At 38.5% G+C, this 27,500-nt stretch overlaps 1 protein-coding gene across 1 annotated transcript in view; it reads left to right on the top strand.

Moving 5' to 3' along the window:
* Nucleotides 1-27,500, top strand: part of lrba (LPS-responsive vesicle trafficking, beach and anchor containing) — a 971,728-nt gene that overhangs the window by 97,015 nt on the left and 847,213 nt on the right. Inside the window, exons 9-17 of the mRNA XM_061881243.1 lie at nucleotides 1-95; nucleotides 13,202-13,335; nucleotides 15,449-15,557; nucleotides 17,693-17,845; nucleotides 25,180-25,348; nucleotides 25,431-25,510; nucleotides 25,580-25,642; nucleotides 25,724-25,821; nucleotides 25,940-26,032. The exon at nucleotides 1-95 is cut by the window's left edge and continues 103 nt beyond it. Coding sequence (XP_061737227.1) covers nucleotides 1-95; nucleotides 13,202-13,335; nucleotides 15,449-15,557; nucleotides 17,693-17,845; nucleotides 25,180-25,348; nucleotides 25,431-25,510; nucleotides 25,580-25,642; nucleotides 25,724-25,821; nucleotides 25,940-26,032 — 994 coding nt within the window. The remainder of the gene's footprint in view (nucleotides 96-13,201; nucleotides 13,336-15,448; nucleotides 15,558-17,692; nucleotides 17,846-25,179; nucleotides 25,349-25,430; nucleotides 25,511-25,579; nucleotides 25,643-25,723; nucleotides 25,822-25,939; nucleotides 26,033-27,500) is intronic.

The raw sequence follows: 27,500 nt of genomic DNA, 5'->3' as shown, positions 1-27,500 counted from the left end.
ATCCTCGTGCCACAGACGCCCAGCTCTGCCTGGAGTCCTCCCCAAAGGACAACGCATCCATTTTTGTCCATTCGCCACACGCGCTCATGCTTCAGGTAACCTTCTTGCCCCGTGGGCCCGTTCAGTTCTTTCCACCAACACCTTTCTGTGCTCCATCACGCTAACCAGAGAGACACAGTTGGCGTCTTTTCAATTAAAGACTGCACCTGCTGGAAACACCTCCACGTCTGCTGATTATAGAAACACAAGCTTTTTTTGGTCAAGAAAACGCTTGACAAAGTAACTTTTGTTTCTAGAGATGGGCCCGGCCCAAATTTGGCTTTTTTATTAATCAGTCCAATAAAATAATACACAATAATAATCAATCAATCAATCAATGTTTACTTATATAGCCCTAAATCACTAGTGTCTCAAAGGGCTGCACAAACCACCACGACATCCTCGGTAGGCCCACATAAGGGCAAGGAAAACTCACACCCAGTGGGACGTCGGTGACAATGATGACTATGAGAACCTTGGAGAGGAGGAAAGCAATGGATGTCGAGCGGGTCTAACATGATACTGTGAAAGTTCAATCCATAATGGATCCAACACAGTCGCGAGAGTCCAGTCCAAAGCGGATCCAACACAGCAGCGAGAGTCCCGTTCACAGCGGAGCCAGCAGAAAACCATCCCAAGCGGAGGCGGATCAGCAGCGCAGAGATGTCCCCAGCCGATACACAGGCGAGCAGTACATGGCCACCGGATCGGACCGGACCCCCTCCACAAGGGAGAGTGGGACATAGAAGAAAAAGAAAAGAAACGGCAGATCAACTGGTCTAAAAAGGGAGTCTATTTAAAGGCTAGAGTATACAAATGAGTTTTAAGGTGAGACTTAAATGCTTCTACTGAGGTGGCATCTCGAACTGTTACCGGGAGGGCATTCCAGAGTACTGGAGCCCGAACGGAAAACGCTCTATAGCCCGCAGACTTTTTTTGGGCTTTGGGAATCACTAATAAGCCGGAGTCCTTTGAACGCAGATTTCTTGCCGGGACATATGGTACAATACAATCGGCAAGATAGGATGGAGCTAGACTGTGTAGTATTTTATACATAAGTAGTAAAACCTTAAAGTCACATCTTAAGTGCACAGGAAGCCAGTGCAGGTGAGCCAGTATAGGTATATATGTATGTATATATGTATATAAAGGTATATACAGTATAGGTATATATGTATGTATATATGTATATAAAGGTATATACAGTATAGGTATATATGTATGTATATATGTATATAGAGGTATATACAGTATAGGTATATATGTATGTATATATGTATATAAAGGTATATACAGTACAGATATATATGTATGTATATATGTATATAAAGGTATATACAGTATAGGTATATATGTATGTATATATGTATATAAAGGTATATACAGTATAGGTATATATGTATGTATATATGTATATAAAGGTATATACAGTACAGGCGTAATGTGATCAAACTTTCTTGTTCTTGTCAAAAGTCTAGCTGCCGCATTTTGTACCAACTGTAATCTTTTAATGCTAGACATGGGGAGACCCGAAAATAATACGTTACAGTAATACAATTCTAATTCCAAAACCAGCAACATTCAGAATAGCAATTAACAGAGTACCGAATTTTCCACACTATATGGCGTACCTTCAATGAGTGGCCTATTTTAAAACTTTGTTCATATATAAGGTGCATAGAATAGATGCTACAGTAGAGGCTGGGGTTACGTTATGCATCCTTTAGATCAGGGGTCGGGAACCTTTTTGGCTGAGAGAGCCATACTAGCCAGATATTTTAAAAAGTATTTCCGTGAGAGCCGTATAATATTTTTTTTAAGACTGAATACAACAATGATTGCATTTTTAAGTAAGAGCAACATTTTTAGAGTATAATAAGTATTTTATTCTTTTTAATAAAACTGTTATTCTGAAGCTAACCAACAGTAAATAAAATACTTCTTACCATTAATGCGACTTGTTGAACTGGTGCGGTAGGAACTGGATGGATGGATTTAAAATGCATGAGAATGTTTTATATTTTGAACGTTATTTTTGACACTGTGATTACCAGCGGAATTATTCATTACTTTATCTGAGAGCCAGGTGCAGTCATCAAAAGAGCCACATCTGGCTCTAGAGCCATAGGTTCCCTACCTCTGCTTTAGATGGAGCTGCGCTAAAGGGAATGTCAACAAAACAGTCAGGTCAGTCAAACTTTATTAATAGATTACAAACCAGCGTTCTGACAACTCCGTTCACTCCCAAAATGAATAAACAGCTGTTTTATTATTTTCCCCGATTCAAGAAACACGTAAAAAAACAGTCTAATACTGTTACGGTAAATCCAACGTTAGTGCAATCACAATATAGTAACACTGCGATGAGGTGGCAACTTGTCCAGGGTGTACCCCCCCTTCCGCCCAATTGTAGCTGAGATAGGCGCCAGCGCCCCCCGCGACCACCAAAAGGGAATAAGCGGTAGAAAATGGATGGATGGATGGATGGAAATAGTGCAAAGCAATAATAATGAATGAATGAAATGAGTTTTTTGGGCTTCACGGTGGCAGAGGGGTTAGTGCGTCTGCCTCACAATACGAAGGTCCTGCAGTCCTGGGTTCAAATCCAGGCTCGGGATCTTCCTGTGTGGAGTTTGCATGTTCTCCCCGTGAATGCGTGGGTTCCCTCCGGGTACTCCGGCTTCCTCCCACTTCCAAAGACATGCACCTGGGGATAGGTTGATTGGCAACACTAAAATGGGCCCTAGTGTGTGAATGTGAGTGTGAATGTTGTCTGTTTATCTGTGTTGGCCCTGCCATGAGGTGGCGACTTGTCCAGGGTGTACCCCGCCTTCCGCCCGATTGTAGCTGAGATAGGTGCCAGCGCCCCCCGCGACCCCGAAAGGGAATAAGCGGTAGAAAATGGATGGATGGATGGATGAAATGAGTTTATTTCGGTCATATAATCAATCAAATCAATCAACCATTGTGTGTGATCAGTTTTACAGTACATGTTCTATGTATACAATAATGCACATTTACACACGAAAGAAAAGAAAAATAATGTCCAAAAAAGAAATAGGCTGAAGCCAAAGCTTATATTTGCCTATCCTATACCTTCACAGAAGATTAGATTGCCTGGAACATCAACGTTAAAAAAAAAAAAAAAATCAAAAATCAATGGGATGAAAGTAATTGTTACTATATTTTATAATTTTCAATTATTTCACCTTTCAATGTTTTCTTAAACCTTACCAAAGAAGTGCATGTCTTCAGCTCATCACTGAGCTTCTTCCACCATTTAACTCCTAAAACTGTAATACATTTGTATTTTATGTTTGTTCTCGTTTTACCTATTTCAAAAATCGATATCCCCCGTAAATGATAGTTTTCTCCTCTTAAATGAAATAGCCTGAGAATACAAGCTGGAAGGCTGTTGTTCTTTACTCGAAACATAATTTCCATTGTTTTTAAAAACACAATGTCTGAAAATTTTAACACATTTGAACTCATAAATAATGGATTGGTATGTTCATAGTAGAAGGCTTTGTGTATTATTCTAATGACCCTTTTTTGAAGTTTTATTATTGGGTCTATGTTTGTTTTATAAACATTTCCCCAAATTTCAACACAATACGTTAAATATGGAAAAATAAAAGAATAATACAACATATGCAGGCATGTCTTATTCAGCGTGTGTCTTTGTAAAGAATAGCAATAGATTTGGATATTTTTCCTTTTATATATTCAATATGCGGTTTCCAACACAGTTTATGATCAATTATTATTCCCAAGAATTTAGTTTCATATACTCTATCAATTTCCACTTGATTTAATTTAAATTTTGCTTCACAATTTGTCCTTGCACCACTAAACACCATAAATTTAGTTTTCTTATCATTTAATGATAACTTATTAATATCAAACCATTTTTTTAGCTGAATTAACTCAACCTCTATTATCCTCAACACTTCCTTCAAGTCTTCTCCTGAACAATATACATTTGTATCATCTCCAAACATAATACATTTCAATTTATTAGATACTGAACAAATATCATCTAGGTAGAGTATAAATACCTTAGGTCCCATAATATATCAATAACTCAACGTTGCTCAAAGGATAATGTCACACAACACAACACACAAAATAAAAATGTAAAGCTCACTTTATTAAGTTATTCCTCATCCACCAATCCCTCAAATTCTTCTCCTTCAGTGTTCCAATCAAACAGTTGGGCGAATACTGCATCCAACATGTCCGGCTCCGTTTCGTCAACGTTGTCATTAAAGGAGTCAGTGTCGCTGCTGTTAATGTTCAATTCTCTCGCTGCTGCTCTATTCCCGTCTTCTACTGTGTGACTGATCGCCTTCAGTAAAAACTCTGCGTCGTAAGAGTGTCTCTTAATAGAAGCCATTTTGGGGTCTTTACATAAAGACACAGAAACGGCACGCCTCCCGCAGTCATATATCCCAGCATGCACCGCGTGCTTCTTCTTCTACGGGGGAAAAGGAAGTTGGTGGCTGCTTATCGTTTGATTGATTGATTGTTTGAGACTTTCATTAGTAGATTGCACAGTTCAGTACATATTCCGTACAATTGACCACTAAATGGTAACACCTCAATAAGTTTTTCAACTTGTTTAAGTCGGGGTCCACGTTAATCAATTCATGGTACAAATATATACTATCAACATAATACAGTCATCACACAAGTTAATCATCATAGTATGTACATTGAATTATTTACATTATTTACAATCCGGGGGGTGGGATGAGGAGCTTTGGTTGATATCAGAACTTCAGTCATCAACAATTGCATCAACAGAGAAATGTGGACATTGAAACAGTGTAGGTCTTATTTAGTAGGATATGTACAGCCAGCAGAGAACATAGTGAGTTCACATAGCATAAGAACAAGTATATACATTAGAAGTACATTTGAGTTGTTTATAATCCGGGGAGATGGGATGTGAATGGAGGAGGGTATTAGTAAAGTGTTGAAGTTGCCTGGAGGTGTTGTTTTAGAGCGCTTTTGAAGGAATATAGAGATGCACTTACTTTTATACCTGTTGGGAGTGCATTCCACATTGATGTGGCATAGAAAGAGAATGAGTTAAGACCTTTGTTAGATGGGAATCTGGGTTTAACGTGGTTTGTGGCGCTCCCCCTGGTGTTGTGGTTATGGTGGTCATTTACGTTAAGGAAGTAGTTTGACATGTACTTCGGTATCAAGGAGGTGTAGCGGATTTTATAGACTAGGCTCAGTGCAAGTTGTTTGACTCTGTCCTCCACCCTGAGCCAGCCCACTTTGGAGAAGTGGGTTGGATTGAGGTGTGATCTGGGGTGGAGGTCTAAAATAACCGGACTAGCTTATTCTGGGATGTTTGGAGTCTAGATTTGAGGGTTTTGGAGGTGCTGGGGTACCAGGAGGTGCAAGCGTAATCGAAGAAGGGTTGAATGAGAGTTCCCGCTAGAATCCTCAAGGTGCTTTTGTTGACCAGAGAGGAGATTCTGTAGAGGAATCTCGTTCTTTGGTTGACCTTTTTGATCACCTTGGTTCCATTTTATCACAGGAAAGATAGAAGAAGAAGCGCACTTATTCTTCTACGGGGGAGAATTAAGTCGGCGGCTGCTTACCGTAGTTGCGAGACCTGTTGTGGCTCAATATTGGTCCATATATAAGGTGCACCGCATTATAAGGCGCACTGTCAGCTTTTGAGAAAATTTGAGGTTTTTAGGTGCGCCATATAGTGCGGAAAATAAGGTAATTGAGAGAACACTCAAACATGACACAAAACAATCCAAAAGTAGTCACACAAAAATGAATAATATTAACAACAGTATCAATATTAATGAGAATTAATTAGAAATCCCTCATTTACATGATCATCACAGCCATTTATAAAAAATCTAATTAAAACATGTAAAAAAGGAAGAATATTGTCACACTTGCATCGCATCTCATGAGTTTTACAACACATCGTGTCCAATATTTTCTACAAAAATAATATAAGTCCTATTTTTGGTTAATTTAATAGTTAAAACTAATTTAAATAATGGATCCCATATTCCAATATATGACTCATTATTATCTCAATTAAATGCAGTTTTTTTCTACTGATATGATCTCCATAGCTTGTGTATACCAGTCAGTATGTATTGTGTGTGCATACCAGTTGGTATGTATTGTGTGTGTATACCAGTTGGTATGTATTGTGTGTGTATACCAGTTGGTATGTATTGTGTGTGTATACCAGTCAGTATGTATTGTGTGTGCATACCAGTTGGTATGTATTGTGTGTGTATACCAGTCAGTATGTATTGTGTGTGCATACCAGTCAGTATGTATTGTGTGTATACCAGTCAGTATGTATTGTGTGTGTATACCAGTCAGTATGTATTGTGTGTATATACCAGTCAGTATGTATTGTGTGTGTGTATACCAGTCAGTATGTATTGTGTGTATACCAGTCAGTATGTATTGTGTGTGTATACCAGTCAGTGTGTGTTATGTGTGTATATACCAGTCAGTATGTATTGTGTGTGTATACCAGTCAGTATGTATTGTGTGTGTATACCAGTCAGTATGTATTGTGTGTATACCAGTCAGTATGTATTGTGTGTATATACCAGTCAGTATGTATTGTGTGTATACCAGTCAGTATGTATTGTGTGTGTATACCAGTCAGTGTGTGTTATGTGTGTATATACCAGTCAGTATGTATTGTGTGTGTATACCAGTCAGTATGTATTGTGTGTGTATACCAGTCAGTATGTATTGTGTGTATACCAGTCAGTATGTATTGTGTGTGTATACCAGTCAGTATGTATTACCGTATTTTTCGGAGTATAAGTCGTTCCGTAGTAGAAATCGCACCGGCCGAAAATGCATAATAAAGAAGGAAAAAAATATATATAAGTCGCATTTTGGGGGGAAATTTATTTGATAAAACCCAACAGCAAAAATAGACATTTGAAAGGCAATTTAAAATAAATAAAGAATAGTGAACAACAGGCTGAATAAGTGTAGGTTATATGAGGCATAAATAAGCAACTGCTATGTTAACCTAACATATTATGGTAAGAGTCATTCAAATAACTATAACATATAGAACATGCTATACCTTTACCAAACTATCTCTCACTCCTAATCCATAAATCCCATGAAATCTCATACGTCTAGTCTCTTACGTGAAGGAGCTAAATAATATTATTTAATATTTTACGGCAATGTGTTAATAATTTCACACATAAGTAGCTCCTGAGTATAAGTCGCACCCCTGGCCAGACTATGAAGAAAACTGCGACTTATAGTCCAAAAAATATGTGTGTATAGCAGTTAGTATTTAGTATGTGTGTATACCCGTCGTTATGTATTATGTGTGTGTATACCCGTCAGTATGTATTATGTGTGTGTATACCAGTCAGTATGAGTTGGACTATCAACATCCATCAATTTTTTTAATATTACCCTTTTTGTTATGACGCATATTGAAAGAAATGCATTTTTACTTTTTAACGACACGTTACTAAATTGATGCAAGAATGCAAGTTTGCAGTGTCATTGGGGTGTTAGTATTTAGGAATGTGACCGCTTCTTTTGTTGTTTTCAACCATAACTATTTTATTCTCTGACATTCCCACAATAAGTTAACAACAGTTCCCTCAGCTGCTCGACACTTTATACATAACTTGCTATCTCCCGCACCGATTTTAAACATTTGGCATTTTGACGTATATCGGTTTCGGCTTTTTTATTAGTCTAACTACAACTTAACTACATCAGCAGATACACTATATACTAGGGTTGTACGGTATACCGGTACTAGTATAGTATCGCGGTACTAATGAATCAAAAACGGTACTATACTCTTTTTGAAAAGTACCAGGTTCCCCATATTTTATTTTTAATGGGCATGACAGTTATGACATTGCTGGTTTTTAAGAGCAGAGGAGCATGTTCGGCAGTGCACAATCACAGAGTACTTACAAGCAGACACAGTGTGTAGACAAAAAAGAGAGATTGAACGCTTTTTGGTGTAAAAAGTAAAGATAAAGGTGAAGTTATAAAACTAAAACACCCTCAGGAAGAGCTGCTTTAAGACATGGCTATCTTACTAGCAGCTAACATCCATCCACAGTGTTTAGCTACTTCTAAATCACTAATCCTCGCCTCCATGGCAACAAATAGAGTAAGTTTCTTACAAGCACATTATCACTGCAGGACGAGGCATAGCTAAACATGCTAAACATACAATAGCTCACCGCCGGCACAATGTAAACAAATGCCTTGAGCTCCACTGTAATGATACCAAGTACAGGAGCGTATCAAGTCGATACTACCATGACTACATCTATATTTTTTATTGTCACAAAATCTTTTTTATTTTTATTTTTTATTCATATTCTTAAATCATGACCAATGTATGATCCTGTAACTACTTCATATTGGATTGATACCTAAATGTGTGGTATCATCCAAAACTAATGTAACGTATCAAAGAAGAGAAGAATAAGTGATTATTACATTTTAACAGAAGTGTAGATAGAACATTTTAAAACAGAAAGTAAGCAGATATTAACACTAATTGAACAAGTAGATTAATAATACATTTTTACAGCTTGTCCTTTATAATGTGTACAAAATAACAGGTGTATAAATGACACAATATGTTACTGCAGACTAATTAAGAGTCTTTGTTTGTTTACTTACTACTAAAAGACAATTTGTCTAGTATGTTCACTATTTTATTTAAGGACTAAATTGCAATAATAAACATATGTTTCATGTATCCTAAGATTTTTTGTTAAAATAAAAGCCAATAATATTATTTTTTGTGGTCCCCTTTATTTTGAAAAGTATCGAAATACATTTTGGTACAAACCTGATAATATTCATGTGATACCTGTCTTTAGTATATAAAAAATAATTAGTGAAGTAGATAGTAATAACCACTGTAGTCCCGGCTTGAGAAAAGTTCCCTTTTTTCCCTACTGCAGCGTTAGCGAGGCTAAAAAGTCAAAAATTTGTGTAAATATTTATTTATATAAATAAAGAGCCCGCAGCAGCTCACACATTCTCATACTTTCTGTAACATCCCGAAGAAATGATGTCAGCCAGCTTGAAAAATGACACAACTATAAACTACTTAAAAGAGCCCAGAATATTTTTTATCAAAATATTGGCAATAATTCAGGGTTCCTCATGAGAAAACCTTACAATGTATTAAATCTCTAAGCTGCTATTAAATTGTATACAATTGACTTAATGGTGAGTTATTTTGTCGTAGAGAAATTCCATATTTTTACCAATTTTCCCAGGAGATTACCCTTGTTTTGAAGTGCAAATGTTGGTGCTCCTCTTAGACACACGTAATGAAGGTAAACAAAATGGTCCAGCATTTTTCCATGTTTAAATAACTTTTACTCCAAATATCGGTTATCGGCCTCCTTGACTTCTAACAATGCTTATTGGCCCTGAAAAAATACATATCAGTTGATCTCTACTAATTTTCTCACTTGCTGTAGGTTTTGTTATTTTTATGCCAGCACTCATTTAGTTAGAGAATGATTGTGTCTGCCCCACACTAATGAGCGCTTGTGTGAAACGTGGAGGAATGTGTGACCGATATTTGCATCTTTGAAACACATCCAATGTTAATTCCAATACACGCTCCCAAAATGAAAACCAAGCTTAAACCTGCACACTGTTACTACAAGAAGGTATGATACTATACAATCATTTATTGAATTTGATTAAATTTTTTTGAGTATTGACGAATATATATGTATATATATATATATATATAGAGAGAGAGAGAGAGAGAGAGAACAGGCCAAATGTTTGGACACACCTCTTTTAATGTGTTTTCTTTATTTTCATGACTATTTACATTGTAGATTGTCACATCAAAACTAGGAATGAACACATGTGGAGTTATGTACTTCACAAAAAAAATAACTGAAAACATGTTTTGTATTCGAGTTTCTTCAAAATAGCCACCCTTTGTTCTGATTGCTGCTTTGCAAACTCTTGGCATTCTCTCCATGAGCTTCAAGCACACCTGTGAAGTGACTACCTCTTGAAGCTCATGGAGAGAATGCCAAGAGTTTGCAAAGCAGTAATCAGAGCAGAGGGTGGCTATTTTGAAGAAACTCCAATTTAAAACATATTTTCACTTTTTTTGTTAAGTACATACCCCATTTTTCGGAGTATAAGTCGCACCTGCCGAAAATGCATAATAAAGAAGGAAAAAAACATATATAAGTCACACAGAAGTATAAGTCGCATTTTTGGGGGAAATGTATTTGATAAAACCCAACAGCAAGAATAGACATTTGAAAGGCAATTAAAAATAAATAAAGAATAGTGAACAACAGGCTGAATAAGTGTAGGTTATATGAGGCATAAATAAGCAACTGCTATGTTAACCTAACATATTATGGTAAGAGTCATTCAAATAACTAGAACATATAGAACATGCTATACCTTTACCAAACTATCTCTCCCTCCTAATCCATAAATCACATGAAATCTTATACGTCTAGTCTCTTACGTGAATGAGATAAATAATATCATTTGATATTTTACGGCAGGGGTGCCCACTCTTTTTCTGCAGACGAGCTACTTTTCAATTGACCAAGTCGAAGGAATCTACCTCATTCATATATATATATATATACACAATATATATATATAATTTATATTTAATTATTCATGAAAGAGACGTTTTGGTTAACACGTTAAAGGTGTTTAATGATAACACAAGCATGTGTAACACATATAGATTCCTTTGTTTCATGAAGACAAGAATATAAGTTGGTGTATTACCTGATTCTGATGACTTGCATTGATTGGAATCAGACAGTAGTGCTGATAAAGTCCACATTTTCGAATGGAGGAGAAAAAAAGTTCTCCTTTCTGTCTAATACCACATGAAAGCGGTTAATTTTTGGCGTCTTATTAGTCCAGCTTCCATACTCGTTTTTATACATTTTGCAAGAAATACATTGGCGGAAAACTATGTAGCTTGCTATCTTGTGCACGCTAGCTTCCTGTTAGCCCAGGCAGGATGAAGCAGGGATTTTATTGTGAAGACAGCAACTGTGCAGTCTGTCTTTAGAGTTTTGACAGCAGGTACGGCGAGAGTCTGTTGAAATAAAAAGTGTTTCTCGCCTTCCTGTCGATCTTGTTTTCTTAATAATGATCTGACAGCAGCCAGCGTCTCTCAAGTGACGAAAGTGACGTCGTCGTAAAAATAGATGATCACAAATTTTTAGGTTTATTTTTTAATGCTAGGTTTGCGATCTACTGACACACCCTCCACGATCGACTGGTAGCTCCCAAACGACGTAATGGGCACCCCTGTTTTACGGTAATGTGTTAATAATTTCACACATAGGTCGCACCCCCAGCCAAACTATGAAAAAACTGCGACTTATAGTCCGAAAAAATACGGTAGCTCCACATTTGTTCATTCATAGTTTTGATGTGACAATCTACAATGTAAATAGTCATGAAAATAAAGAAAAACACATTGAATGAGAAGGTGTGTCCAGACTTTTTGGCCTGTACTGTACATATTAGGAGTGTGGGAAAAAATCGATTCGAATATGAATCGCGATTCTCATTTAAAAAAAATCTATTTATATTTTTTTTTTTTTTTTTATCAATACCAGCAATACCGAAACAATGCAATCCAATTCCAAAACCAAACCTGAGCCAGCAACACTCAGAACTGCAATAAACAGAGCAATTGAGAGGAGACACAAACACCACACAGAACAAACCAAAAGTAGTGAATCAAAATTGAATATTATCAACAACAGTATCAATAGTAGTTATAATTTCAGCATAGCAGTGATTAAAAATCCCTCATTGACATTATCATTAGACATTTATACAAATAATCAAAAAGAACAATAGTGTCACAGTGGCTTACACTTGCATGGCATCTCATAAGCTGGACAACACACTGTGTCCAATGTTTTCACAAAGATAAAATAAGTCGTATTTTTGGTTCGTTTAATAGTTAAAACAAATTGACATTATTGGAATCAGTTGATAAAACATTGTCCTTTACAATTATAAAAGCTTTTTACAAAAATGTACTACTCTGCTAGCATGTCAGCAGACTGGGGTAGATCCTGCTGAAATCTATGTATTGAATGAATACAGAATCCTTTTCAAAACCTTGGAGAGGACCTCAGAAGCGGGCAACCCCCCCCCTCTAGGGGACCGAAAGCAATGGATGTCGAGCGGGTCTAACATGATACTGTGAAAGTTCAATCCATAGTGGCTCCAACACAGCCGCGAGAGTTCAGTTCAAAGCGGATCCAAGACAGCAGCCAGAGCCCCGTCCACAGGAAACCATCTCAAGCGGAGGCGGATCAGCAGCGTAGAGATGTCCCCAACCGATACACAGGCGAGCGGTCCATCCTGGGTCTCGACTCTGGACAGCCAGTACTTCATCGATGGTCATCGGACCGGACCCCCTCCACAAGGGAGGGGGGGACATAGGAGAAAAAAGAAAAGAAGCGGCAGATCAACTGGTCTAAAAAGGTCTATTTAAAGGCTAGAGTATACAAATGAGTTTTGAGGTGAGACTTAAATGCTTCTACTGAGGTGGCATCTCGAACTGTTACCGGGAGGGCATTCCAGAGTACTGGAGCCCGAACGGAAAACGCTCTATAGCCCGCAGACTTTTTTTGGGCTCTGGGAATCACTAATAAGCCGGAGTCTTTTGAAGGCAGATTTCTTGCCGGGACATATGGTACAATACGATCGGCAAGATAGGATGGAGCTAGACCGTGTAGTATTTTATACGTAAGTAATAAAACCTTAAAGTCACATCTTAAGTGCACAGGAAGCCAGTGCAGGCGTAATGTGATCAAACTTTCTTTCATACGTCGGCCAAAACTATTTACCACTCTGCTTTAACTTAAAGGCCGCATCATTCCAATGAATAAGGAAGTGTTTTTCATGCCTACCCTTCAATTTCACTTGGTCAAGCGTTGTCTAGCATTTCACACCACAACATAATGAAAGTACATTTGATTCCTGCTGATATTTAATGGGATCAATGACTGTATATATAATATTGTGTCAGGAGTGAAAAGGTGGCATCGGGACTGTAAATATTGGTGCATATTAATGATCAGGTTTAACACTGTGTCTGTAGGATGTGAAGGCGGTGGTGACTCATTCGGTTCAGAGCGGCATACACTCCATCGGCGGAGTGCAGGTCCTCTTCCCACTCTTTGCACAGCTGGATTTGTGCCAGCCCTCCAGCCACGAGCTGGACACCTCTGTCTGGTAACTATGGCAACACACACTCATCATGGTAGCGTACTCTGAGGGCTGTCAAAGTTAAGGCACTTAATCAAATTAATCCATCGTCATTAGTAATCATCCCAGAAATTGTCGCGCAATCAACAGTGCGGATAACTTCAAATCCATCCATCCATCTTCTACCGCTTGTCCCGTTCGGGGTCGCGGCGGATGCTGGAGCCTATCTCAGCTGCATTCGGGCGGAAGGCGGCGTACACCCTGGACAAGTCGCTATCTCATCACAGGGCCAACACAGACAGACAGACAACATTCACACTCACATTCACACACCTCCTTAATCCATCGTTTGAATGTGTTCATTTCTGTGCCGATGATTTTGCCGTTGTCCCGGTCCATGATGTGGTTATTATTTTGCAATGATCTGATATGGTAGATTTTAAGATTTCCTGTTTGTAATTTTGTTTTAGGCTTCTTGTAAACCTTCCAGTTGTCTCTTTTTGGCAAATCCTTTGCGTAAAATGTAGAGATGGGGTACAAGCTCGGGAAAAATGAAGATTGGTAGTTGAGAGGAACTTTTTTGTTGCAAAGAGTCTGTCTGTCGTCAAATCATGTCAAGACACCTCTTTTTCAAACCAATCACGCATTTCCAGCTTTCAAAATATAATTCTAAATAAGCTAAGCTAACCAAAATGAAAAATGGCTCACCTTACGATCATGCTTTACTGTGAATGATGTTTTGTAATGTAATCTGTGATATTTCTACTAAATGAGCAATAGAGGGGGGAATTTTTGTGGCAGGCTGAAATATTATTTGTTTTCTTTTATAACATGTTGTGGTTGAGAGTCTTTAGTTACAGAATATTTAGCAGTTTGAATATTATACTTTATTAAAAAGTAGAAGAAGCTAAATGAACAACACTTGTCTTGTATAGAGCGTTTCTACCCAATATAGCAATATGAATATCATTCACTTGTTCAACATGTAATGTACAGAATATCAGAAGTATTTTTTCAGGTTGAAATATCACAGATTACATAACCAAACATCTTTGACAATCAAACCATGATCATAACAATCCATATCTTGTTTTATTAATGTGCAAAACTGGTATCTAAACATGGATGTGTAGCTCCTCTCCCCTGAATGAATGTGCTCCTAAATTCTGAAACTTTTTTTTTTTTTTTTCACCGTCATTAAAAGCGTGTTGGGCATCACGAGGGGAGAGGGGTTAGTGCGTCTGCCTCACAATACGAATGTTCTAGGTTCGATCCTGCACTCGGGATCTTTCTGTGTGGAGTTTGCATGTTCTCCCCGTGACTGTGTGGGTTCCCTGCGGGTACTCCGGCTTCCTCCAACCCCCAAAGACATGCACCTGGGGATAGGCCCCTCCCACCCCCAAAGACATGCACCTGGGGATAGGTTGATTGGCATCACTAAATGGTCCCTAGTGTGTGAATGTGAGTGTGAATGTTGTCCGTCTATCTGTGTTGGCCCTGTGATGAGGTGGGGACTTGTCCAGAGTGCCTTCTGCCCGAATGCAGCTGAGATAGGATCCAGCGACCCCGAAAAGGGACTAGCGGTAGAAAATGAATGGATGGATAAAAGCGAGTTTATGTCCATTTCTTGTAAAATGTTTGATAAACATGTCTTTAAAGCAAACAAACTGTCTATTCATACTTTTAAAAACTTAATAAAATGATCCGTCCATGGTACACTTACTAATGAAGAAAGATTTTATTAACCTGCGATAATCGAGATTAATTTCGAGTTAACTATGAGCAAAATGCGATTCATCCCGATTAAATATTTTAATAGTTTGACAGCCCTAATTTTAACATTAAATTTGTCTGACAGTACGATGGCGACACTTGTATTCAATCATTCGCACTCCTGCTTGGCAATTATAACCGGAATGGCGTCACGTTTTGGAGCTCCACATCTGCCGCTGCGCTCGCCTTTCTTCCAGGCGACATCGCCTCACGATGGTGTTCCGCCAGCACAACGGGGACACGACACCCTCATTCAATCACATCCCATGTCGTGTGCGCCCTTCACACTCCCGGCTTTGTCAGCAGCTCACGCAGATTATTGTTACTGTCTGTCACCGCTCTGACTGTTTGGTGTTTTGCCTTCTAGCTGCACGCTGCTGTCCTTTGTCATGGAGCTCCTGAAGAACTCAGTGGCTATGCAAGAGCAGGTTCTGGCCTGCAAGGGCTTCCTGGTCATCGGGTACACTTTGGAGAAGGTAGGAAGTGCAAATGCACATTTTTTTTTTGGGTGCTTCCAAGGCAAAAGAGTAATTCCTCCTCACCTGAGTCTGCATGTGCACTGCAAAAAGTCAGTGTTAAAAAACAAGAAAAAAAAAATACAAAAGTTAGGGGGATTTTACTTGAACTAAGTAAACTGATCTGCCAATAGAACAAGAAAATTTGGCTCGTCAAGACTTAACCAAAACAAGTCAAATTAGCTAACCTCAATGAACCCAAAAACAGCTTAAAATAAGTATTTTCTCACTAATAACAAGTGCTCTTTTCTTGGTAGAAAAAAGAAATATGAGACCTTTTTTGTCAATATTTTGAAAAATCCATGAAAAAGACGGCGCTTAGATGGCAGCAAATGTTGTTCCAAAACCTGTATGTACCTTTCAGCATTAATGGTGCCTTCACACATGTGTAAGTTACCCATGCCTTGGGCACTAATGCACCCCCATACCATCACACATGCTGGCTTTTCAACTTTGCGTCTAACAGTCTGGATGGTTCGCTTCCCCACGATGTCGAATATTTCCAAAAACAATTTGAAATGTGGACTCGTCAGACCACAGAATACTTTTCCACTTTGCATCAGTCCATCTTAGATGATCTCGGGCCCAGAGAAGCCGGCGGCGTTTCTGGATGTTGTTGATAAATGGCGTTCGCTTTGCATAGTAGAGCTTTAACTTGCACTTACAGATGTAGCGACCAACTGTATTTAGTGGTTTTCTGAAGTGTTCCTGAGCCCATGTGGTGATATCCTTTAGAGATTGATGTTGGTTTTTGACACAGTGCCGTCTGAGGGATCGAAGGTCACGGTCATTCAATGTTGGTTTCCGGCCATGCCGCTTACGTGGAGTGATTTCTCCAGATTCTCTGAACCTTTTGATGATATTATGGAGCGTAGATGTTGAAATCCCTAAATTTCTTGCAATGTCACTTTGAGAAAGGTTGTTCTTAAACTGTTTGACTATTTGCTCACACAGTTGTGGACAAAGGGGTGTACCTCACCCCATCCTTTCTTGTGAAAGACTGAGCATTTTTTGGGAAGCTGTTTTTATAGCCAATCATGGCACCCACCTGTTCCCAATTAGTCCGCACACCTGTGGGATGTTCCAAATAAGTGTTTGATGAGCATTCCTCAACTTTATCAGTATTTATTGCCATCTTTCCCAACTTCTTTGTCACGTGTTGCTGGCATCAAATTCTAAAGTTAATGATTATTTGCAAAAAAAAAAAATAGTTTATCAGTTTCAACATTAAATATGTTGTCTTTGTAGCATATTCGATTGAATATGGGTTGAAAATTATTTGCAAATTATTGTATTCAGTTTGTTTTTACATCTAACTCAATTTCCCAACTCATATGGAAACGGGGTTTGTATATATATATATATATATATATATACAGTATATATATATGTGTGTGTGTGTGTTTATGTATATATATGTATGTGTGTGTGTATATAAATATATATATATAGATATAGATATAGATGGATGGATGAATGGCCTAGCCAACGACCAACTTTTTTTTTTAAAATTGTAATTGTGAAGAATTTATCTGAACGTGCATGAACTATTTCTGTTCAAAATAGTTAGAAATGTCACATGTTAAATGTTTAAATATGAACTGTCAGTTTGCTGTACTGTGCCAACTTTTCTACAAAATGAGTTTGTATTTTCTATTGTTTTTATTGAAAATAAAACAGCAAAGTCCATTTGGTTGTCATCCGTTTCAATTATGAGACACAATTGTGTCAGTCATTTTTTTTTTTCCATGCTTGAAATAAATGATTACTTTAAAAAAGCAGTTTTATATTTGAGTGTTGATGACTCAGCTTTGCAAAAGTTGATATTCTAGTTTCAAGCATGTTTTACTCAATATAGGTCATCACATCTCAGCAACAAGCTGTAATATCTTACTGACATCATTTAGGAGCAAAACACTTAAAGCAAGTAAAACACTCTAACATCAAATCTGCTTAGTGAGAAGAAGTATCTTATCAGACAGAAAATAAGCAAATATCAGCCTTATTTGAGATATTCAATCTTACTTAGATTTCACTTTTTGCAGTGTCCTTCTCCCCCTTCCCTCCTCCTGCTCATTTCTGCCCGCTTTCTGCAGTCCTCCAAGGTCCACGTGACGCAGCCCGTCCTGGACATCGTCCTGGCCTTCTCCAGATACCTCAGCAACTTGCAGAACGGCATCTTGTTGCTCAAGCAGCTGTGCGACCACATTCTGTTCAACCCTGCCATCTGGATCCACGCCCCTGCCAAGGTAACCGTGGCAACTCCCAAATTTGTCGACCAATAACATAAATCAAAATACAGTCATCCCCTCACAGGGCTCGCAATAAAAGTGTTTTATATCGGCCTATCGCTGATTATTGATATTTTTTTTATGACCGATCGAAGGCAAGAAAAATAAAAGTTTGGACACGCCTCATTTAATGCGTTCTCTTTATTTTCATGACTATTTACATTGTAGATTGTCACATCAAAACTATGAATGAACACATGTGGAGTTATTTACTTAAAAAGGTGAAATAAATGAAAACACGTTTTATATTCTAGTTTCTTCAAAATAGCCACCCTTTGCTCTGATTACTGCTTTGCACACTCTTGGCATTCTCTCCATGAGCTTCAAACACACCTGTGAAGTGAAAACCATTTCAGGTGACTACCTCTTGAAATTAGTCTAGTGCAGGGGTCACCAAGGCGGTGCCCGCTGGCACCAGGTCACCCGTAAAGACCAGATGAGTCGCCCGCTGGCCTGTGCTAAAAATAGCTCAAATAGCAGCACTTACCAGTGAGCTGCCTCTATTTTTCTCAATTTTATTTATTTACTAACAAGCTGGTCTCGCTTTGCTCGACATTTTTAATTCTAAGAGAGACAAAACTCAAATAGAACTTGAAAATCCAAGAAAATATTTTAAAGACTTGGTCTTCCATCCATCCATCCATTTTCTACTGCTTATTCCCTTTTGGGGTCGCGGGGGCGCTGGCGCCTATCTCAGCTACAATCGGGCGGAAGGCGGGGTACACCCTGGACAAGTCGCCACCTCATCGCAGGGCCAACACAGATAGACAGACAACATTCACACACTAGGGACCATTTAGTGTTGCCAATCAACCTATCCCCAGGTGCATGTCTTTGGAAGTGGGAGGGGCCTATCCCCAGGTGCATGTCTTTGGAGGTGGGAGGGGCCTATCCCCAGGTGCATGTCTTTGGAAGTGGGAGGAAGCCGGAGTACCCGGAGGGAACCCACGCATTCACGGGGAGAACATGCAAACTCCACACAGAAAGATCCCGAGCCTGGATTTGAACCCAGGACTGCAGGACCTTCGTATTGTGAGGCAGACGCACTAACCCCTCTGCCACCGTGAAGCCCAGACTTGGTCTTCACTTGTTTAAATAAATTCATACATTTTTTTTACTTTGCTTCTTATAACTTTCAGAAAGACAATTTTAGAGAAAAAAATACAACCTTAAAAATGATTTTAGGATTTTTAAACACATATACCTTTTTACCTTTTAAATTCCTTCCTCTTTTTTCCTGACAATTTAAATCAATGTTCAAGTTAATTTATTTTTTTATTGTAAAGAATAATAAATACATTTTAATTTAATTCTTCATTTTAGCTTCTGTTTTTTCGACGAAGTATATTTGTGAAATATTTCTTCACTTATTATGATTAAAATTTAAAAAAAATATTCTGGCAAATTTATAAAATCTGTAGAATCAAATTTAAATCTTATTTCAAAGTCTTTTGAATTTCTTTTAAAATGTTTGTTCTGGAAAATCTCGAAGAAATAATGATTTGTCTTTGTTAGTAATATAGCTTGGTCCAATTTGTTATATATTCTAACAAAGTCCAGATTGGATTTTAACCTATTTAAAACATGTCATCAAAATTATATATTTATTGTGAGAAATCATTAAGACGATCAGTGTTTCCACAAAGTTAAATATCATTAATTATTAATAATAACATAGAGGTAAAGGTAAATTGAGCAAATTGGCTATTTCTGCCAATTTATTTAAGTGTGTATCAAACTGGTAGCCCTTGGCATTCATCAGTACCCAAGAAGTAGCTCTCAGTTTCAAAAAGGTTGGTGACCCCTGATCTAGAGAATGCCAAGAGTGTGCAAAGCAGTAATCAGAGCAAAGGGCGGCTATTTTGAAGGAACTAGAATATAAAACATGTTTTCAGTTATTTCACCTTCTTTTGGTAAGTACTTAACTCCACATGTGTTCATTCATAGTTTTGATGTGACAATCTACAATGTAAATAGTCACGAAAATAAAGAAAACACATTGAATGAGGAGAAGGTGTGTCCAACCTTTTGGCCTGTACTGTATATTAAATGTAAACATTTTTATTCAAAATGTAGTGAAGTGAAGTGAATTATATTTATATAGCGCTTTTCTCTAGTGACTCAAAGCACTTTACATAGTGAAACCCAATATCTAAGTTACATTTAAAGCAGTGTGGGTGGCACTGGGAGCAGGTGGGTAAAGTGTCTTGCCCAAGGACACAACGGCAGTGACTAGGATGACAGAAGCGGGAATCGAACCTGCAACCCTTAAATTGCTGACACGGCCGCTCTACCAACCTTCCTCTGATTAGAATCTTGTCAGTTGTCAAGGCAGAAAGCAAAGGAAATGTCAACACAAGCATGGAAAAGACTCAAACAATGAAAACAACATTCTAAGAGAGAAAACTGCTGGGTTAGTGCCAGGAAGTTACGTCTGTGTAACTTTTAATCTGCTCTGTCATTCTTATTTGGTTGATGTTATGCAGTAATTATTTAAATAATATTACAGCAAATTGCTATTATTTTGAGGTAGCACGTTTCTCATGTTTTGTACTTCTATTTTACTTATAAAGTCCTACACTTTAGTTCCTTCCTGTTGTTTCTGTATCATCGACGGTCACTCGGACGAGTATGACGATCCTCCTGGTAGGGGTGTATCCCTTTATGGAGGATGCCTGTGCGTGACTTAGTTTAACATGTGGAGACTGGTGCACAGACAGTCAACACACCACCCTTGACAGAATCGGGTCAGGGTCCAAAGGCATATGGAGTCCAAGACGACTGGGGACCCTTTTCTGCTGCAGCCTTCTTCCACCGTTGAGGTCTTGGGTTGTTATTTCCCCATAACTGGGCCCACATGGATGTGGGGGTGCCTTCTTCCGCCATCGCAGCCGTTGTGGTGGTTCTTACATCTACCGTCTTCCGCCCGCTCCGCCGTTGAGGTCTTCATCGTATGCCTGGCTCGGGGGCAGTCAGGTATTAGACCTTTGCCAAGGGGCACCTGGGGTAACAGTAGTAAAGGGGCTAACCTCCTAGTGCCCCAAGACTCCACTGCCGGATGCACTTTAACCTCATGCCCAGGACATCGTTTCTGTATACCCGAATAGGGAACGGACAAGGGTTGAAAAGAAAAAAGGTTGAGCGCGGCTAAGGTCCATTTTATTGACATTTTTCTTTGCTTTCTGCAGCACTCATCTTTAGTTTGCATCAAGATGGCGCTAGTAACCTTGATACTGTTACCTGGTTGGTTGTTAGCGTGTTCCTCCCACTGCTGAGTGATCACTTCCTGTTTTTGCTAGGTTACCAGAGCGACAGTGCCAACCAACCTTGTACTGTAACTTCCGGTTTACTGCCACCAAAAAACATAGATATCAAACACATTTTTCATTTATATCCATTACGCGTTTATTGCAATCCATATATTGATATCGTTGTATCGGCCCAGTCCCTGGCATACTTGCCAACCCTCATGAATTTCTGGTCCCCTCCCGAAAATCTCCTGGGGCAACCTTTCTCCTGATTTCCACCCAGACAATAAAATTGGGGGCGTGCCTTAAAAGCACTGCCTTTAGCGTCCTCCACAACCTGTCGTCCCGTCCATCTTCCCTCCATACAAACAGCATGCCGGCCCAGTATCATAATATATATGTCTTTTACACACAAATGAGTGAATGCCACGCATACTTGGTCAACAGCCATACAGGTCACACTGAGGGTGGGCGTATAAACAACTTTACCACTGTTACAAATATGCGCCACACTGTGAACCCACACCAAACAAGAATGACACACATATTTCGGGAGAACATCCGCACCGTAACACAACATAAACACAGCAGAACAAATACCCAGAACCCGTGGCAGCACTAACTCTTCTGGGACGCTACAATATACACCCCGCTACCACCAAACCCTGTCCCCCAACCCTGCCCCCCGCCTTGAACAAATAAATACTCTGGGTAATTTAAATAGTTTAGGCTAAAAAAAAAACACCTTTAGAATAATATTAGTAATAATATTTGTCATTAAAATGTTAATAATTAAAAAAAAATGGACAATTTAAATGTATTACAATTCATTATTTAAAAACAATTCTATAAATAACAGACATTTTACGGAAATGGTTAGAAACAAAATAGATTATATGTCTGTTTACACAAAAAAAACAACTTTATTTTTAAGTCATTATTATATTATTCCAGATAGCTTGTTTGGTAGGAAAGAAGGCAAAATTGTTTGATATAAATCTCCGCCATACCTCCAGGGTTGGATTTCAAATTTTTGGGACACACATTCACACAAAAACAGGAACTAAAAGGTAAGAAAAGTTGGTTTTGCATAATTCGGCCTCTTTAAAATATAACCAGGACTTTCCCACTGGGATTCTAATTAGAGATGTCCGATAATATCGGCCGATAAATGTTTTAAAATGTAATATCGGAAATGATCGGAATCTGTTTCAAAAAGTGAAGTGAAGTGAATTATATTTATATAGCGCTTTTCTCTAGTGACTCAAAGCGCTTTACATAGTGAAACCCAATATCTAAGTTACATTTAAAGCAGTGTGGGTGGCACTGGGAGCAGGTGGGTAAAGTGTCTTGCCCAAGGACACAACGGCAGTGACTAGGATGGCGGAAGCGGGAATTGAACCTGCAACCCTCAAGTTGCTGGCCCGGCCACTCTACCAACCGAGCTATACCGCCCATATAAAAGTAATGACTTTTTAAAACGCAGCTGTACGGAGTGGTACACGGACTTAAAGGGGAACATCATCACAATTTCAAAAGGGTTGAAAACAATAAAAATCAGTTCCCAGTGGCTTGTTCTATTTTTTTAAATTTTTTTCAAAATTTTACACCCCCCGGAATATCCCTAAAAAAAAAAAGCTTTAAAGTTCTTGATTTTCGCTATTTGCGATGCGACTGTCCATTTCCCTGTGACGTCACACAGTGCTGCCAATACAAACAACATGGCGGTTACCACAGCAAGATACAGCGACATTAGCTCGGATTTCAGCGGCTTAAGCGATTCAACAGATTACGCATGTGTTGAAACGGATGGTCGGAGTATGGAGGCAGATAGCGAAAACGAAATTGAAGAAGAAATTGAAGCTATTGAGCGAATAGCTATTGACGCTATTCGGCCATAGCGTGCGTGTACCTAATGAAGTAGCCCATAGCATGGCTGCCTTATTAGCATCGCCGGTAAAATGTGCGGACCAAACGATCAGGACTTTCGCATCTTGTGACACTGGAGCAACTTAAATCCGTCGATTGGTAAGTGTTTGTTTCGCATTAAATGTGGGTATCTAGTTTCAAACGTACATACAGCTAGCGTAAATGGCATGTTAGCATCGATTAGCGTAGCATGTTAGCATCCATTAGCTGGCAGTCATGCCGTGACCAAATATGTCTGATTAGCACATAAGTCAACCACATCAACAAAACTCACCTTTGTGATTTCGTTGACTATCGTTGCAAATGCATCTGCAGGTTATCCATACATCTCTGTGCCATGTCTGTCTTAGCATCGCCGGTCAAATGTGAAGACACTCTGGTACATTCAATGGGGGTCTGGCGGCAGATTTCTTGCCAGTGGTGCAACTTGAATCCCTCCCTGTTAGTGTTGTTACACCCTCCGACAACACACCCACCAGGCATGATGTCTCCAAGGTTCCAAAAAATAGTCGAAATAAAAACGAGAATTACAGAGCTGAGACCCGGTGTTTGTAATGTGAAAATGAAAATGGCGGGTGTGTTATGTCATGTTCTGACGTCACCGCTAAAAGCCCAATAAACAGAAAGGCGTTTAATTTGCCAAAATTCACCTTTTTAGAGTTCGTAAATCGGTTAAAAAAATACATGGTCTTTTTTCTGCAACATCAAGGTATATATTGACGCTTGCATAGGTTTGGTGATGATGTTCCCCTTTAAGGAGAAGTACATAGCAGTTGCGTTTCCCAGTCAGCAGCCCCTCCCCTCTCCCACACACAACACAGGAGTTGCAGCGCGACTGCAGCATGAGAGGTTTTCTGGCGATGCTTGATGACCTCATCAAACCACCGCAAGTGTAGCAAAACAACAACAACAAGAATAGTGTGTTGTTGCTGGTATTGTAGCCGTGGCTAATAACTAACTAACTCCCTCGGTGACTGACTAACGACACCAAATATCTATGGTTTGGGAATATTTTAAAGTGTCTCTGACGGATAAAAAACTGGCAATTGGCAATGACTGCAAAAAGTTGGTTATGCGAGGAGGAACCAAGACGTCTTACTTTAATACGAGCAATTTAAATTCCCCACCTCTTCAAGAATCGAAATGAGATACACGATGAATACAAGCGCATGATGGATAAAAAGCAAACACAGAAAAAACGTAGTACCACATAGTTGTTGCTTTAAGACTCCACTGAGAAAAAAGAAAAATACAACAAAACACCCCCCAAGGCGAAAGCCCACACTGTGGTCAGGGACAACGCACGCAGTATGGCAAAAGCTACGGTGGAGTTTGGTGTGGCTAGTCTGCCCTGCATGGCGCACACTTTGCATCTTGCAGTGAACAGAGGTGCCCTGACTCAACGCAGCATTTCAGAAGCTCCGACTGACTGCTAGGCCACTTCAAGCACTCCCCACCAGCTTGCAGCACATTTGTGTTACTCGTACAAATACGTTAGAGCAGGGAAGATTGAGCCCAGTTTATAATTCCCTGTCATCCAGTATGCCAGGCAGTCTTGCACTAAAGGAGGACTATGTTATTGTTTACTTTATTACTCTGTTATACTCTGGACTGAAGCTGTGTGCCTTCATTGTTTTTCTAGCTGTTCTTTTGAGGCATGTTTAAAAACCCCCCCAAAAAAATAATGCACTTTGTGAAAGTCAAAGTATAGTATTTCCCATAGTTGTAGTGGATTATTTCAGGGAGAGCATGTCCCAAATTCCAAGCTGCTGTTTTGAGACATGTTAACATAATGCACTTTGTGACTTCAATAATAAATATGGCAGTGCCAGGTTGGCATTTTTTTCCCATAACTTGAGTTCATTTATTTTGGCAAACCTTGTTACATTGTTTAATGCATCCAGCTTGGCATCACAACACAATTAGGCCTAATAATGTGTTCATTCCACCACTGTATATATCGGTATCGGTAATTAAGAGTTGGACAATATTGGATATCGGCAAAAAAGCCATTATCAGACATCTCTAATTGTATTACATACCAACAATCAAGATGATGATAACAATGGCGATGTCTAAAATGCCTTTGTGTGTTTCTATGATTATTATCTGCAGGTGCAACTCACTCTGTACACGTACCTGGCCACGGAGTTCATCAGCACGGTAACCATCTACAACGCCATCCGCAGGGTGGGCACCGTGCTGCAGGTCATGCACACGCTCAAGTACTACTACTGGATCGTCAACCCGCAGGATCGCAGCGGCGTCGTGTCCAAAGGCCTCGGTGAGACTCTCTTGCTCCCCTCCCCCCCTTCTTCCCTCGCACGCATTCCCATGTTTTTATATCAACATGAACTGATTTGCAGACGGCCCGAGGCCCACCCAGAAGGAAATACTGTCTTTGCGAGCCTTTCTGCTTTTGTTTGTCAAGCAGCTCATTATGAAGGTGGGTGGACGTGAACAATATTGTGCAGAGATATACTCACCTGACGCTGATACACATCTGTGTTTGCAGGACCACGGTGTGAAGGAGGATGAGCTACAGAGCATCCTCAACTATCTCCTCACCATGCATGAGGTCAGCTGCTGTTTGGCACAGTCTGGCCACTAGAGAGCGCCATTGTACCACCGCACTGTAAATGTCCTTTTTGTCCTCCAGGATGACAATCTAATAGATGTGCTGCAGTTGTTGGTGGCAATGATGTCTGAGCACCCAGGATCCATGGTGCAGGCCTTTGACCAACGCAACGGCATTCGGTATTGCGTAGTAAACCAGGAAACATGCACAAAGAGCTGTTTCAATAATGTCCCCATCACAGCGCTGCGTCTCAAAGTCGCCCTCGGTTATTTTCACTGCATTTTGTGTGTTTTGCAGAGTGATTTACAAGCTTTTGGCCTCCAAGAGTGAAGGAATACGAGTACAGACGCTCAAAGTGTTGGGTTACTTCCTGAAATATCTGACACCCAAGTAAGCAAAGTCACGGAAGTGTGACGATTCCATTCTGAATCGATTTTCCATTCAACAAGATTTTCCATTCAAACCGATTCTCGAAATGTATTTTTGGGTATATTAATTATAATGAAAGTTTTTCAAAACAGGTTAGAAAAGCTCCTTCGGGTCTAAAAACGTCTTTTAAAAAATGTATTTTTAGAAGAAAAAAAACAATATATATATATATATATATATATATATATATATATATATATATATATATATATATATACAAACTTGTGCGTGTGTATATATGTGTGTGTGTGTGTGTGTGTATGTATGTGTATATATATATATTTTTTTAATATATATATATATATATATATATATATATATACATACATACATAATGCAATGAGATATATATATATTTTTAATATATATATATATATATATATATATATATATATATATACATAATGAAATGAGATATATATGTATATGTGTATATATACGTGTGTATATATATATGTGTGTGTGTATGTACAGTACATATATATATATATATTTTTATATATGTACATAATGCAATGAGATATATATGTATGTATATACAGTATGTATCTGTGTGTGTGTGTGTGTGTGTGTGTGTGTGTGTGTATATATGTGTGTATATAGATGTGTATGTATATATGTCTGTATGTGTATATATGTATGTGTGTGTATATATATATATATATGTGTGTGTGTATGTATGTATGTATGTATATATATATATATATTTTATACATATAAATATATATATACATAATGCAATGAGATGTATATGTGTATATATACATGTGTGTATATATATATGTGTGTATGTACAGTATATATATATATATATATATATGTTTTTATATATATGTACATAATGCAATGAGATATATATGTATGTATATACAGTATGTATCTGTGTGTGTGTGTATGTATATGTATATATATATATATATATATATATATATTATATATATATATACACACACACCAACCACTTTTTCCAGATACATTTTTTTGACGCCTATCTCAGCTACAATCGGGCGGAGGGCGGGGTACACCCTGGACAAGCTGCCACCTCATCGCAGTAATTTAGAGAATCTATAATAATATTGTTAATACTGATAATGTAATGTCAGTTAAATTGGTATGAACTTTAGTTTGAAAGTAGTTATATCTGCAATAATAAAAGCTATTAATTATTCATGTTTCCTAATAATGCAATAAATAATATATTATCATACATTACACTTTTTTTTAAATAAAAGAAGTGTCTGAGTGAGTTATCACTTTTAATTGTACACTGTAAAAATGACGATATGTAAAAAAACAAAAACAAATCAAAACTCTCTGCTCTGACGCGAGAATGTCCATGTACAGTAATTGACTATGAAACAACAACAGCCGCACTTATGAGAAAATGGCCTCTCAGTCGCCAGAATGGTAACGTTTAAAACACAGTAGT

This window comes from Nerophis ophidion, linkage group LG20, assembly GCF_033978795.1.
Source record: "Nerophis ophidion isolate RoL-2023_Sa linkage group LG20, RoL_Noph_v1.0, whole genome shotgun sequence".
In the NCBI taxonomy this organism is placed as follows: Eukaryota; Metazoa; Chordata; class Actinopteri; order Syngnathiformes; family Syngnathidae; genus Nerophis; species Nerophis ophidion.
This window is presented reverse-complemented; position numbering and strand designations above follow the sequence as displayed.